This window comes from Betta splendens, chromosome 11 (assembly GCF_900634795.4).
Source record: "Betta splendens chromosome 11, fBetSpl5.4, whole genome shotgun sequence".
Lineage (NCBI taxonomy): Eukaryota > Metazoa > Chordata > Actinopteri > Anabantiformes > Osphronemidae > Betta > Betta splendens.
Genome location: NC_040891.2, coordinates 9,126,864 through 9,141,163, shown reverse-complemented (window position 1 = coordinate 9,141,163; position 14,300 = coordinate 9,126,864). Strand labels below are relative to the sequence as shown.

General features: G+C 43.2%; 2 protein-coding genes and 1 long non-coding RNA gene across 6 annotated transcripts in view; 1 reads left to right on the top strand and 2 right to left on the bottom strand.

The window, feature by feature from the left end:
- Positions 1-2,911: 2,911 nt before the first annotated feature.
- On the bottom strand, positions 2,912-6,123 carry LOC114865491 (uncharacterized). The gene is made up of 3 exons (XR_003787527.3): positions 5,979-6,123; positions 5,062-5,217; positions 2,912-4,363 (listed from the first exon to the last, which is right to left on the bottom strand). It is a non-coding gene; the product is annotated as an uncharacterized LOC114865491 (long non-coding RNA).
- Positions 6,124-6,302: 179 nt separating this feature from the next.
- Positions 6,303-8,541, top strand: cfap300 (cilia and flagella associated protein 300). 2 transcript variants are annotated; one of them, XM_029166653.3, is made up of 7 exons: positions 6,303-6,607; positions 6,759-6,840; positions 6,956-7,025; positions 7,140-7,297; positions 7,374-7,546; positions 7,719-7,785; positions 8,008-8,541. In XM_029166653.3, exons 1-7 carry the CDS (start codon positions 6,498-6,500, stop codon positions 8,137-8,139), a joined length of 792 nt encoding a protein of 263 aa, XP_029022486.1. In that variant the 5' UTR covers positions 6,303-6,497; the 3' UTR covers positions 8,140-8,541. The 2 variants fall into 2 exon arrangements, with proteins under 2 accessions (XP_029022486.1, XP_040928752.1); XM_041072818.2 differs by having other exon boundaries at positions 6,308-6,468.
- The window catches only part of LOC114865487 (potassium voltage-gated channel subfamily KQT member 4), a 26,586-nt gene continuing 20,820 nt past the window's right edge, over positions 8,535-14,300 (bottom strand). For all 3 annotated transcript variants that reach the window (XM_029166651.3, XM_055512816.1, XM_029166649.3), the window contains 3 exons: positions 11,593-11,724; positions 11,385-11,523; positions 8,535-11,303 (listed from right to left, as the gene is read on the bottom strand). In XM_029166651.3, the coding sequence (XP_029022484.1) occupies positions 11,100-11,303; positions 11,385-11,523; positions 11,593-11,724 (475 nt within the window). In that variant the 3' untranslated portion in view covers positions 8,535-11,099. The remainder of the gene's footprint in view (positions 11,304-11,384; positions 11,524-11,592; positions 11,725-14,300) is intronic.

The following is a 14,300-nucleotide window of genomic DNA, read 5'->3' as shown; positions in this document are numbered from 1 at the left end:
GTGTGTGTCGTAACACTCGTGAGCTGGTGGAAGTTTGATGCATAGACACAAGGCTCTGGCCCGGCCTGCAGTGACTCAGGCCCTAACAAGCCATCAAGATGTATGAATGTGACATTTATTTCTTTGAGGCAGCAGAATAAAGGAAATAGATATTAGATGAGCAGTGCTTCTGTTTGTGAGGTCATTTCCCTAGAATAGACTGATAAGCTGAGTCACACATAGAAACAATGGGGCCTATACACTCACACACGAGGGACAGCGAGTGGGCCACACTTCAGGGAGAATCAATACAGACAATACAGCAGTGTGTGCTCACAGATGTGTTTACAAATGGACTAGAAGTGTTTCTTGAGGAAACATGGAGATAAAGCACCAGGAGTTGAGATAAAACATGACAGGCCAGCGGCGTGTGCACATACACGCAAGCACAGTGGTCCTGATGGACCACCCCACACAGCTGCACTGTGTCAGAACCCATCCAGGAGTAGACGCATGTCCATCTCGGCTCCTCCGGGGATCTCTCTGCTCCAGGAACAGGGTGAGTGCAGCTGCTAGTGAGGAAGACAGGCTGTGCAGCGTGTGCACTGACCAAGTGTTGATCAAAACACTGTTTCTGAATCCACCAGATGTGTGGAAAAGCGTTCATATTAGCAGAGAGGAAGCGCAGACGCTTGGGACCCATTTCATGTGCACTGCTTGTTCTCGTCTTTGTTGCAGCTGGAAATGTGGCATTGACAGGTTTGTTTTGGAAAGCAGCGGGTGTGCTTTGTTTTGGAGACTCTCCGCTTCTCATAAAGCAGCAAACAAACCACGGCACCGTCACCGTCCATGCTGACTGTGAGACACACACCTATGCCGGTTCTCTTTGTCTCTGTTCCTCCTGTTCAGGTCGCTTTCAGGCTCAGGTTCCATCTCATGTTAAGCGAAACAGGTCTTGATCCTGTTTCAGAATCTGCTGCATTTGTTCTGTCCCTGTACAACAAAGTAGGGTCACCTTATTAGTAATTAAATGCTTTAAAATAACTTCTACAATTTATAAATAGGTGTAAAACTAACTAACAAACTACCCCTGACCTTGTTTCTGGCAACACTGCACAGTTTAACAGTGACCTTATGGATGTGAAAACTGCTAAACTGCTAAAACAGCAGATTTAAAACAAATCTGTAAAGAGTATCTTATGTTTGCTTTATGAAAACGACACACACCACAAAACAAAACAATAATAACAACACACACTATGATAGAAGGTCAACACGCACACACACATTCTCTTTCGGTCTATTCGTACAATAAAGTACACTGTTTCCAACAGAGTCACCCTCACTAGATGGAACATCATTCTGTCACATGTCTGACTGACTCAGTCACAGCAAAAACCCTGACTTGCATATTGATTACCGCTTACTAAGAAGTGACCAACTGTCAGAGGCCACATGTGTCAGCGAAACATGCAGAGAGAAGTTCTGTGTCAGTGAAGAAACATTTACTACAGTGGAATTTCAGTGAACATACCAAACAGGCCCTTAAGCAACAAGAAATAAATAGTCAGAAGGCAAAAAATGTAATAAATGTTCCATTTTGGGAAAAACTAACTTGGAGCCTCCAGCTGCTTCTTTTTCCACATTTTGCTGCCACACATTTATCCCACGCCAGGAAGAAGTTATTGTTTGTGACCTGTAGAGGCTTGTTGCTTCGTCAGCTGCACATACACGCCTGGTGCGTGAGAGGTGGTTCTCTAATCTGTGCTGCAGTCATTACGTGTCATATACGGTGAGAAGAAACTCTCATTAGAAGAAAAGAAGACAGAAGATCTGAGTGTCCAGCTCATGGACTCTCTCTAAATACATCATCCCTTAACTACAGCATGATGTCATTTCTTTACTTTAAACAAAAAGACTAAAGGAGGTCTCAGGTGGCGTTCCGCTCCACCACCCACCTCCTCAGAGCACTCAGACGCTCCATCCGTCCACCGTCCATCCCCACGGGCACTGACCCAGTTGTGGTATTAACACCCTCACTCAATTCCCGTCAGTCGTGCCTGCACTCAACCTTTCACTGTAGGCGCTCGTCTTTCCTAATGGAGCATTATGCCGCATCCACCAGCGCTGTTCTACTCACACCGGCCGTTCGGCAAACCCGTTCTGTCCTCGGCATACGTTTTGTTTTATTTGGAGCTGTGAGGAGCTCAGAGGGCTTCACTCTGGCAATGAGCACTGTGGGTTATCATCTGTTTATCCTGTCTTATATCCTCCACTGTTATCAAAACAGCACATTTATCTCCTCAGAGATTCAAGAACAGCAAAATACCCCTCTGTTGGAAATATTTGGTTTGTTTGTTTATGCTGGAGAATCAGGATTCCTAAAGAATGAGCTGTTATTCTGGGCACTGTTAAACCTCCACTTTAATCTGATATCCGTTTCCTCGCTCCTTTGCCTCCTACTCATCTGCACAACTTGTTGTCCATGGCCTTAATGGTTTATTCCCATTGGTCTACATGATACGGCACATACACATGAATGAGCAGACAAAATCATGCATATTCAAGGCTGCGTGAGCATGTGCAGGGTAGTTGGGGACAGTGGGAGCTTGTTGATGCCAGTCAGTGTCACAGAAACAAGGCTGTCTCCATCCAAGGCTACGGCTGGCAAAGTCTTAGGATTACATTCCTGTTCCTGGACGCCTGCAGAACAGCGAGAGTTATTTTCCATGTCGGGTAGTTTTGCATAGCGGTTCCCACGGAAACAGAGAGAGAGCAACAGTCTGAACAGTAGTGTCAAAACGTTGGATAAAGAGAGAGTTTGGGTTGTGTCATAAATGTTAAGAGGGCAAAAGCCACCATGTGATGCCCAGAAGATATAAATGGAGGGTGCTGGTAACAGGAAATAACTGTGAAATCTACTTATTTTCCTGCAGTTATTAAAATCTTGTGTCGCCTAACGGGAGCACTTTATCACTCTCCACTCCATCAGGGAGAGGCTGTAGTACTGTCACTCAGCAGAGCTTTGCTCCAAAATTACTCGTATTATTTTCCAGCGCATTCACACATTCAAAGCATTCATCATCTGGAACAAGCTGTACTTGAGTGTGTAGTTTACAGACCCATTAACATATGAAAAAAATGACAAATCAACAAACAAGAACAATATAATTAATATGCCACTAAACACCCATAACAACACACAAACGTTTTAGTGGCAACAAATTTGACCAAAACCTCAGTACTTTATGCAGGTATCTGACGACACCATCAGTTTCATGTTAAGTTGCTGACATCGGGTTAAGGAGGCCACAGTCAGGTGACGCGACAGGAGAGCAGACAGGCCCAAAGATATTATCAAACACATTAAGCGACAGCCACATCAGTCTTATCTGAAGAGAGTCATTCCACCTGTAGCCGCTTCGCATTCCACCTCTATCTTCATGCCTCTTGTCCCATTCTCCCTTCCACTATACAGTACGTCTCCACTCCTGCATGTCCATACAGGGCTTCTTTTGGATTCCCAGAATGTTTTAGATACTGTATCACAAAGTGCAGGTGAAAACGAACAAACAACGGAAAACAACCGGAGAGAGTGCACTCGAAGAAGACATAACAAAATAGCTCTGCTTTCTCATGCTCTTGTGTGGATCAAGACAAGCTGTATGTTTTCTGAAGCATAAAGCAAGTTTGCTGGCACATTATGAAAACAGTTTTTTTTATGGGTTCTTCTGCAAACACCCTGTCCAGACACCACAAAAGATCACACAGATCTGAAGGGTTCATGAGATGATTTAATGCATATACCAGTGGAATTAAAAACGGTATGATTTATTGTAACCATTGCAAAATAATGTTCTTTTCTGTTTTGAATTTTGTACAGTGTTTTTGATTTGACGCTATCAATAACACAAGATGAAAAAATAGCATTGTCCAAATTCATTTTTCAAAAATACATAAGCCAACATAGGCGACAAAGTGCCACAATCTTTATTCTCCAATTTTCAAGTTCAAGGCAAATATCTCCTCTCAAATAATGTGAATTTCAACTGTGCAGTGAAAACAAATACTGTACTAAACCATGGACACCCGGTGCACTGAAGGATAGTCACTGTATGTGATGCTGATACAGTATAAACCAAACAGCATCAGCAAAAAAACTAATTAAAAAACATCCTACTCTTTACATTGGGAATCACAATTTGTGTAGCTTAGCTCTAAACAGAACAGAAAGAGCTCAGTAACAAAGCTCATCCTCGCCATGACATCATTGGGAAAAGTTTCAAATGATGATTCATTTATTATCAAAGAACTCCAGTGGTATTTTTCCATTGTTCCCCCAAGTCTGGGCACAGCTCTTGGCCTCAAAGCCTCTGTCTCAAAGCTGTGTGTACAGACAAACAAATAATGTGATGGATCAATACGTGCAGCTATATTCCTTCCTGGTCTAAAAGGAGCAGTGCACAGACATTCAAAAGAATGCAGGTCATGTTTTCATACACATCTGACAAAAGTCAATCTGCACTGTTAAACCTTTATGACTTGCCAGACTGTGGACACATTCTAGCATTTCTCAGCTGCAATGTTTTCTCACCTGCCTCGCCTTCCTGACTGTTAGGCTTCAAGCAGGAATCAAGTACAATTACCACAAAGCAATCAGCGAGAATAGAAAATTTATTTTAATAATACTGACTGATGATGATGATGATGGTGACTCATTGATGTCAGGTTATAGCCAGGTTGTGAAGTATCAAAGCACTGGTTTGAGCACATGTTTTAGGCTGTTGTATCTGGATTTTGTCCAATCTCATTGTATAGACACATTTTGAGTACTGAGCTCATCATTGTTTTAATTTTGAGACACTACAGTATAAGGATACAAAGTTGTCATCCATGCATTTTGAGGTCAGTGAAGTGACTCTTATCCCACACGTTAAAGGACAGAACACTAAACACGATGTATAACATATTTATAACAATTTTAAAAAAGGGTGACAATTTTAGAGAACAGGACGTTTTAAAACCTTGCTTTTGTAAATCAGAAGACAAGAAATTATTATTGTAATTAAATACCCTTTTTACCTAGGCAGACAATGAGGAAGAGCTTGGGCTCCATCTCACCCCTCGCACTACAAGCTGGAGGTGAGACTAGTTCATCCATCTTCTGAACTGCTTGTCCTCTGAAGGTCGCAGGGGTGCTGGAGCCCAGCTGTCATTGGGTGAGAGGAAGCTTAAACCCTAGAAAGGTGTAGTCAAAAGCATTACAGGCTTATTTAAATGTTTTGCAGATGTAATGAGTGTTTGAGTCGGGAAAGGAAAAATTAATTTTAGGATCGAATGTTGTCTGACTAACACCTAAACAAGAACAAGCTGTAAAGCCGGCATCTATCCTTAACAGTGAACAGCTTCAGCAAAAAAGTCTCCTTTTCAATTTAAGAAAAAAATCTAATAACCACGAACGTATTAAGCTGAGTGAGGCCGTGATAAAAGAGACTATGGCCTTTACGTGCCTGGTTCTCAGGTGCTCTTGTCAGATTTTAAAAAAATAAGTACAGAACAAGCTGTCAAAAGAAAGAGGAGGCCAGGAGCTGAATAAAGATGATGATGCAAGGACACATCACAAATTATTAAATTGGTAAGGCATATGTTTTCTGGAGTTTGCAGTCATACAGAAGCTATATTATAAATTCTACTTTTACGTAGAAAATTAATTTTAAAACACTGTACACTGGGGGACCAGTATTTTACACAGCTTTAATATACTGTATATATAGTATAATACATTATATAGTTATTTATCACTAACTAAAATGTTAGCTAACATAGCTATATGTTGGTCAGCTTGCTAGGATCGTTCATTCGTAGCTAGCACAATATATCGTTGATACACGACTAAAGCTTGGCATTTTAAGCAACAATATATCGAGATGTTTCTTTCTAAATTTTCTTTTATTACACAGTTGCTTTGTTCATTATTTCCACAATTTCAAAAGACTCACCTGAGAGCTTACATATCAGAACCACACACGTAGTTACGACCAAACACTCACTTTACGGTATATTGTTAAACCTTTTGACCACTGTCTGTGCCCCGAGAAGGCATTACTGTTTAGAAAGAAAAATATAATGATATGGCGATTTGATTTTTTCTACCTTTAGCAATTGGAGGTAACTTGTATTATGAAGCAACAACAAATAAAAATTGAAAAATAAGTAAATATATAGGTTTATCAATCACTCTTTGGTGCAGACGTTAAAGGCGATTGGATGTTGCCCCGGTAACTTGACCCCGCGTTTGCTAACTTGCGTTGTCAAGGTAACGGGTACACAAAACTCAGATAGCAAAAAATAAAGACCAGCCACTTGGTTTCAGTTCTTGTAACTGGCACCAATGTGAGACCAGGCGCTCATTGGCTCTTATCGTCGGCATCTCTCGCTGATTGGCCCGTTAACGCCTACAAACCTGCGAGCTACTATTTTTCAATACACGTGAGACCTCTTTGTTTGATTAAGCCAAAATGGCAGGAGAGAAATGCGCGTATGAGCAAAGCTTTTCGTTTTCTCCTCTTCTATCCAAGACATTCTCCTTCCTACAAGACAAAGACACTCTAACACTGTTGATGAAATGGTAAAGTTTTAAATGTAACCCACCTGTAAACGTATTTAATTGAAATGTGCCGCCGTTGGCTCCTTGGCAGCACCTAACTAGTCGACTAGCAAAGGACAACTAAACATTAAATGTAGGCTTTTCTATCTGTTTGTGTGTGTTTTCATTGCAGGTCCATGCTGGGGAGGATTACAGCTCAGTCTTACAGCTTCGATCAGAGCTTTTATCCTTATAATAGTGAACAATTTGCACAGGTAAGACACCTGCTAAATATTTACTGAAACATACAGTACATTAATTGTCTGTATTCTTTGTACTATAAGCATCAAACAAATGTTACTATATCCTGATGTCAGTGTGTCTATGCAGTGTTTCTTCAGAGACCCTGGTGTGATTTCCAGTCTGAGAAAGATGGAGGCTGGAGTCTGGGTTCTGCTTGGTATGTCGTGCCCCCAGCAAGCTTTTGAACATTGATTGTAAGAAACTGATCTCACCTGCTGGACAGTATTTGCAGTCAGATGTGCAGAATGCTTTTGACATGTGTTTGTTATAGGCAGGCCGTTAGTGTCCGTGAGTGTGGAGGTGGTGCCGTGCACTGCAGTCTCCATGGAACTGTTTGACCCCATCTACTCTTGTGGTATTCTGAGGCCCTCTGGACATATAGTAAAATGCTTTCATGATGTCTACCCTGACTATGATGAGCTCAGACAGGTGACTTTCTTCTTCATCATCCACTTATCAGTAGCTCTTGACATAGTGTCAGCTCAGGCTGGGTCTGTTTCTCCAGATGTTGCAGGAGGAAGACTCTGACCACTACTATGTTGTTGGGAGAGAGCAGCGGGAAGAGTTTCTCTTTCGCATCTTTAGACACCTTTGTCTTGGAGGAGAGCTCTGTCAATATGAAGACACCATCAATCCTTATATCAGCACAACAAAGCAGGTGTACAAAGACCTGATCAGGTGGGGATACTCGCTTCTATATTGTTTTTACTCAATTCAATTCAATTCAATTTTATTTATATAGCGCCAAATCACAACAAGGCTGTGGGTTGCTATAAATAGTAACTTATATCCTGCCTGCATACTGTAAATCCATATGTAATAATGAAATTGTGACTGCTCTATGATGTAGTGTGCAGAAGCATCCAGAGACCAAGAAGATTACTGTTGTCTCAACTGTGCTCAAAGTTTGTGCCTATGTAAGTGATTGCTCCATTCAGTATACATAAAGTCTGTGTTGGTCATAAATCCTCTTTAACAATGTAGACGTTAGAAATCATCATAAATCATATACTTCTGCAGATGCTTTGAGAGTGTTTTACTTATATTTCTTACATGCACTGCAGTCTATTATATGCTGTATAAACAACTTTACTTACTTTATGTTCATGATAAATAAGACACTGATCCATTCCCTTTAGGATGAGTTGGGCCAGTGTTACCCAGCAAGAGAAGAAGAGGAGCAGACATTCGCTTATTTGATTGTTGACCCTTACAAACGCCATGTCACATTGTTCAGCTACTTCTATGGTGTTGGAAACTTCACACTCTGACAGAGAAAGGAGGAATATTTCTAAATGCCTTAATGGAACCTGTCAGTCTCCTGCTGGACACACGTCCAAACACATCAGCTCCAAATGAGAGGTGAACAGGTTCACTCTTATGTCAGTTTGCTTTCATCTTTCAATTTACTGACATTTAGGAACAAACTAAGGGTGCTAATGGCCGGAGGGTTACAGAGAGAATTTTTGAAAGAATAATTAACTTGTAATAATAAAAAAAGTATTTTCACCCTTTTTAACTGCTTTCAGAATTGTTCAGATGTAGGTTTAAATCCTCTTTTGTCTAATAACTGAATTCATAATCATGAAATAGCATGAGGTCAATTTTTAACACATAATAAAGTTACTCTGTTAATGCAAAACCAGAAAAAATACCACATTCAACATACAGTCCAAAGAGCTTTATTGAAACAAATAAATTAATAAGTTAGTCAAGTGAGCTAGTTTTATTCTTAGCGGCTACACAATTTTAAATCTCTTTAAAAGACCAAATAAAGGTGTGCATTAGAATTAAAAATAAAATACGCATCATATTTAATCAACCACTAGCTACATCAATTGGAACTGGAAGACCTAGTTACGTTAGCATTTTGCTTATTGCTTTAATCAGTTTTATTTTAACAGCAGTTCCAATACCTAAAGTTAAAGGGCAATGAGCTGGAATGTCAAATGTCAGCAAGTCAGTGAACCATGGATGATGAGAGGAACTGTGAAAAAGAGAGAGAGGAGAACATGCAGATTTAATCATGCATAGCATTCAGTCAGTTAAACAATCACTTACTGTTTCACATACTTTGTTTACTAGACTAGCGCCCCCTAGTGGCCTCAGAGGTAGTTGTGTGGAAGCCATTCTGATCTATGTGACGTGCTTATGAGAGGACACATGCCTGCAGAGATTCCTGTGATATAAATGTCCATGCCCCCGGTCACCAGATGTGACAGGTGGTAAAATACACAGCAGTTGTCAAAATGAAGGCGTCTGAATAGGATTACAATGATAAACATGAGCATAAACATAGAATTAGAGTCTTAGAAATTGTCAAAAGTTGCAAACAGTTATAGTAGATGGATCCATAGAGCTGTGTTGAAAGGGAGTTTGATTATGCTTCTTTAGTTAAATCATAATTTTGAAAACACAGCATGGCCTTGTGATATTTCAGTGAAAGAGTCATCTATTTAAATCTGCACTGACATTGACACTGAGATTGAGACTGAACGCCAGTAACAGAACAATGACATAGAAGGCACAGGTCATTTAAGTGTTCGTTTCTAATATAGTGGCCACCACTAACAACAACATGCAATACAATGGTATCAACATACACTTACATGACAGTCACCATTCTTGGGGATAATCAAGCGTTCAGTCTAATAGTACCTCTAATAATCGGGCATCTCTACGCCAAAGAATGGATCTTCCTGGCATTTCACAAAACAAATGACACCGACAGCGAGTTCTGATGCGCCACCTTATTTACTATGGCAGCAAGAACACTGCATCCTAAATACTACATTCACTGTTTAAAGTCTAGGCTTGCTTTGAATGCAAAAGTGGAGCACCTGAGTCAATTGGCTTGTAAGTAAATGAATCACTCAGAGGGACAGAGGAAATGTTGTCACTGGCCGAATACACTATGGTGAAGGCTCTCTGGCACCAGTTATATAAAATATACATGTGTTGTGCACGTGTGAACCTGATCAGCTGTATCATGCTGTGTGATGTAGTGTGTGTAGGTATTATGCATATTTAAACCATACACTGCATCTAACTGAATTAAACAGATATCACCTTAAGTCTACATTAATTCTACAAAACCAAAAAAATCATTAAAAACCTTTCTGTCACATGCACAAGTGCATGAACATGGCTACAGTATAAAAACTCTAAGCAAAGAGATAAAATCGTGTTCGAATTTTCCAAAATATTGAAGCAACTGTTATAATTGTGTGTTTTTGTATGTGTGTGTGTGTCCAGTTTTGTCCACAAGTACACAGTTGAATGTGCATCAGACACCTGCTTCAAAGAACCAGAGCAGATAGAGCAGAGGAAAGTGGCTGCTAACAGCTCGCCTGATGACTGGAGCCCACCCCTGCACATAAAGAAGTCCGTCTCACACGTGCATGGACGGGCACAACAGCCTGTGGCCTAATGCATGCGTTAGACGTGGACGCCCTAAGGGCTGACGCGCGTGACCTGGGTGGGGGTTTTATCTACAGTGGAGGACTGCATGCTTGGAGTGTGGGCAGCAAGACAGAGAGAGTTAAACGGCAAATGTTAGAATAAAAGTGGGAACATTCATCTTTTAAAAGCCTTGTTTTTTTTTTGCATGTGGGCTTCTTGGAGACTTTTTAATTGTTGAGAAAAAAAACACCTATATCACTGCAGCACATCCTCTTAGCTCCTCTTCCATGTGATGTGTTCCACGTACACACATGTCTTGTTGTGTGGCTGCTGAAGCTGCAGGTGGCTTCCTACTACACAAATGGCACTTGCAGCACTGTCTTCGCTCAGTGAACCGAGTCTGATGTTTCAAGCAGCAAAACAGAGTCTTGATAGAAAGGACGATGGAAAGAATAGGAACTTCAAGCTCAATGTTTGGCTCCCTACAGAAGCTTTGTTGGCATAGATACTGTATATAGCATGAGGTGAGTGGATGAAACTAATTCAGTAGTCAAGTAGTTCATGGGTCCTCTCTGTGTCCCAGCTTCATTGTGACTTGAGAGGCTTGTGTGGTGAGCAGCATCGGCCGAGGCTCCTTGTCAAGTGGTGCCATCTGGTGGCCTCCGTCGGTACCAGCTCTGGAAACGCCTTCACGTAAAAGGAAACGCTTGAGATGGAGGCAAAACTACAGCCAACCGCACAGAAACGGGGAGAAGACGTGGAGTTCAGGCCACTCGGAGTGTGGATTCAGGCAGAGGAAGACATGTGTTTCCAATACCCCGGCTCACTGTCATTCCAAGTTGCCGCTCTCAGACTGGGAGATGTTGAGCGTGTTGGCGGAGGGGAAGAGGTCTCTTTGGTCTGTGGGGCTCTGGTAGTCGGAGGTCAGGTCAGGGTCCAAGAGGGAGGACAGGGTGAAGTGGGACGAGCCTTTCTTAAGGCACTGGGAGTAGAAGTTAAGCAAGAGGTCCAGCTTGTTCTCTATGGACTGTACCTGAGGAAACATTCACATTGTGGGCGTTGACATCAGATCCAACTTCTGCGTCCGTCTGCATGAATCAAACCGTTGCTGTACCTGCTTCTCCACTTTGACTACACGTCCCATCATGCTCAGCTCATCCAGCGGGTCCAGTTCTGGCAGCGTCTTCTCTCCTTTTTCGGGACGCGCCTTCTTATCAGGCTGAACAGCCCCTCGTCCGATAATCTGGTCAACCCTTTTAAACAACCACAAAATGAATACTGAATTTTTATGCGGTCAAAGTGGAAAACCAAAGCAAACCTACCGCATCTGCAGACTCTTGATGCGGCCCAACATGTCCAGGTGCCCTGCAGAGTACTGCTCTATGACGTCCTTCACATCGTAAGGGCGGAGAGTCTCCTTGAACTTCCTCTTGGCCACGAGAAACTTGAGGATCCTGCACACAAACACACACACACACACACACACACACACACACACACACACACACACACGAAGACTCTCGTCGCTGCTTCTTGAGAGCTTCACGCTGCACAGAAAATAAACCTTTGGAAAACTGCAAGGACAGGACGGCTGCCCACCGAGGCCCGTCCTGACAATAACAAGATTAATTACAGTCGCGATGACCTTATCATTCATAAGCAGCCCCATAAAGACAGCGCACTCGCCCCCACACTAAACCACGAGGATATATTGTGATCGTGACATCTCGCCGAGACATTTGCTTATCGGCACTTGCTGCTTCAGCAAATTAGCACAAATCCATAGATAGAAACAGGCACGCGCTATCAGAGCGTTCGCGTCCCGGCTCTTTTCAGTGACCACCCTTTTGCAGCCACTCTTGGACCACTATTGTTGCCAGCTTGGCAGCATCTCCACATCAGCTTGGAGTGTCTCCGCTTGGGCATGGCGCTGGAGGGTGCGCATGGGATAATGGAAAGGGAGCGAAAGCAGGTTTGAGCGCGTGAGCAGGTGCCATTTCCTTTTGCAGGAGGCAGCTCAGAGACGCTGGCTCTGCACAAGGAGCAGAAGCGTCAAACGCAGTGAGGCAACAGAGGGATCGTAGGGGACGGCGGCATCAGAGTTCATCCATCCCACAGCACGGGCACAAGGTGATCACATCACACAGCTCCGTGTAGTGACCAGAGGAGCTGCTTCAAGCGAAGGAGGAGGCGGTCCACAGCTGGTGCTGTAGCCGTCGTCAGCGCCCTCTTCTCCCTCACGCAGCACTGTTTCTTGATGACTCGTGCGTTTGGGGTATTTTTGCAGGCAGCCCTTTCTTATTTTGCAGGTAGATGCATATTTTTTCGCCGGGGTGGGTCTCAGGTGTGCGTAAAGAAAAGGCTGCGGGGGGGAGGGAGGGGGGAGGGGGGAGGGGGGGGGGGGGGGGGGGGGTTGTAGGCGGGGAGGATTTCTGATACAGATCCTCCTAAGGGGTTCTTCAAAACGCTGACTCTCTGGCCAACGAAACGCTTCTCGTAATACACGGCCGGGTCCGAGATCTGGCGCGGCTCACGGAAGGATTTGATCCCCTTTTCTAATGCGCGGAAGCTGAAGTTTAAAACACTCCAGTGACAGGAAATGCCATCTGCGGAGCAAAATGCCTGCACAGCTACAGCAAATATATTCTGAAGTTCAGCAAAGGTCTCCAATGCCAAGGGTTTAAAAGCAGCTCTTATGCTGACGCGCATCCTGGATGAGACTCTGCAGAGCAAAGTATGCAGAGTATGACTGTACCAAGTTACAGTATGCCATTAAAATATACTGCAACATCTGCACCTGTATGTACAGTATGTGCTGCTATACACAGTAGATTGTACAGTTTAAATATCTAATATGTTTCTTCTACATGCAATAACGTGCGAGAGAAGCTGGATTCGGACTCTTCAGTGTGTCCTGTATATATTGGGAGTAAGTTATGACTGAAGTGTTACAACATCTGATGACGACAAATCAAAGGGTTATAAATAGTGAGCGTGTCCAGGCCATTTATCTAGTGAAGAAGCTGCTTCATCAAAGAGTGCAAACAAGCAGAGATTTTGTGTTTTGTGCTGTATTAGATTTGTGCGCGAAGCACAAAAAAAAAAAAAAAAAAAGCTCGGTCCCTCTCCCATCCTCCCTCGGTTTTCCTCCTGTATTACTATTTCAGGTAGCGTGGCACTGATAAACCACACGGACTCCTCCGAAGTGAAGGCTCAGCACTAAGCCGCTGCTGCAACGTTCACTGCTTCACAGACATCAATCACGACACCGGCTAAGCCTCTGCACGTGTGTGTGTGTGTGTGTGTGTGTGTGTGTGTGTGTGTGTGTGTGTGTGTGTGTGTGTGTGTGTGTGTGTGTGTGTGTGTGTGTAGCACCTGCCGTATACACACCTGCCCTATGTATAGGATCTCCCTCTATTCTATTCTACAGGCCAGGTGAGGTCAGAGCTACTGTAGATGCTGAGTCGGTCGAAGCTGAGGAATCAGCGTATAATATCACACGTGCGTGTCTAAAATATATCTAAATATATACAGTGGGGCTGCTGTCTCAGATTATTAAATGATAAATCGGTCTGGACCAGCACCCTGGCAACATCTGGCAACATCTGGCAGCATTCCTGACTAATCTTTAGTCTCCTTAAGGGGTTCAATGCCTTGGATCATTGTTCTGTTATAAGGTCAATCAGTTCCCACTACGTATTTGGGACGCTTCATTTTAAAGCTTCATGGATCACATCTGGAAGCACGCAGCCGTCCCTCCACCATGAGAAATGCTCTGATGAAATGCTTCTGACACATGCGCCCATACAGAGTCATTCCAACCCCTCCTGTCACGCCCCCTGGAGAGCGGCCCGGCCTCAGCGCCAGATGTTTGCTGGCTATTGTAGTTTTCGGTGGGAAAACTCCCCTCACTCGCGCCGCACGGCGGCTGCGTCTGCGCTCCTGCACAGGCGATATTAGCGGTAACCCATGGGAGGTTGGTACATTTTAAACGCAGAGGACTGTGCATTTTCACATTATGATTAATTAG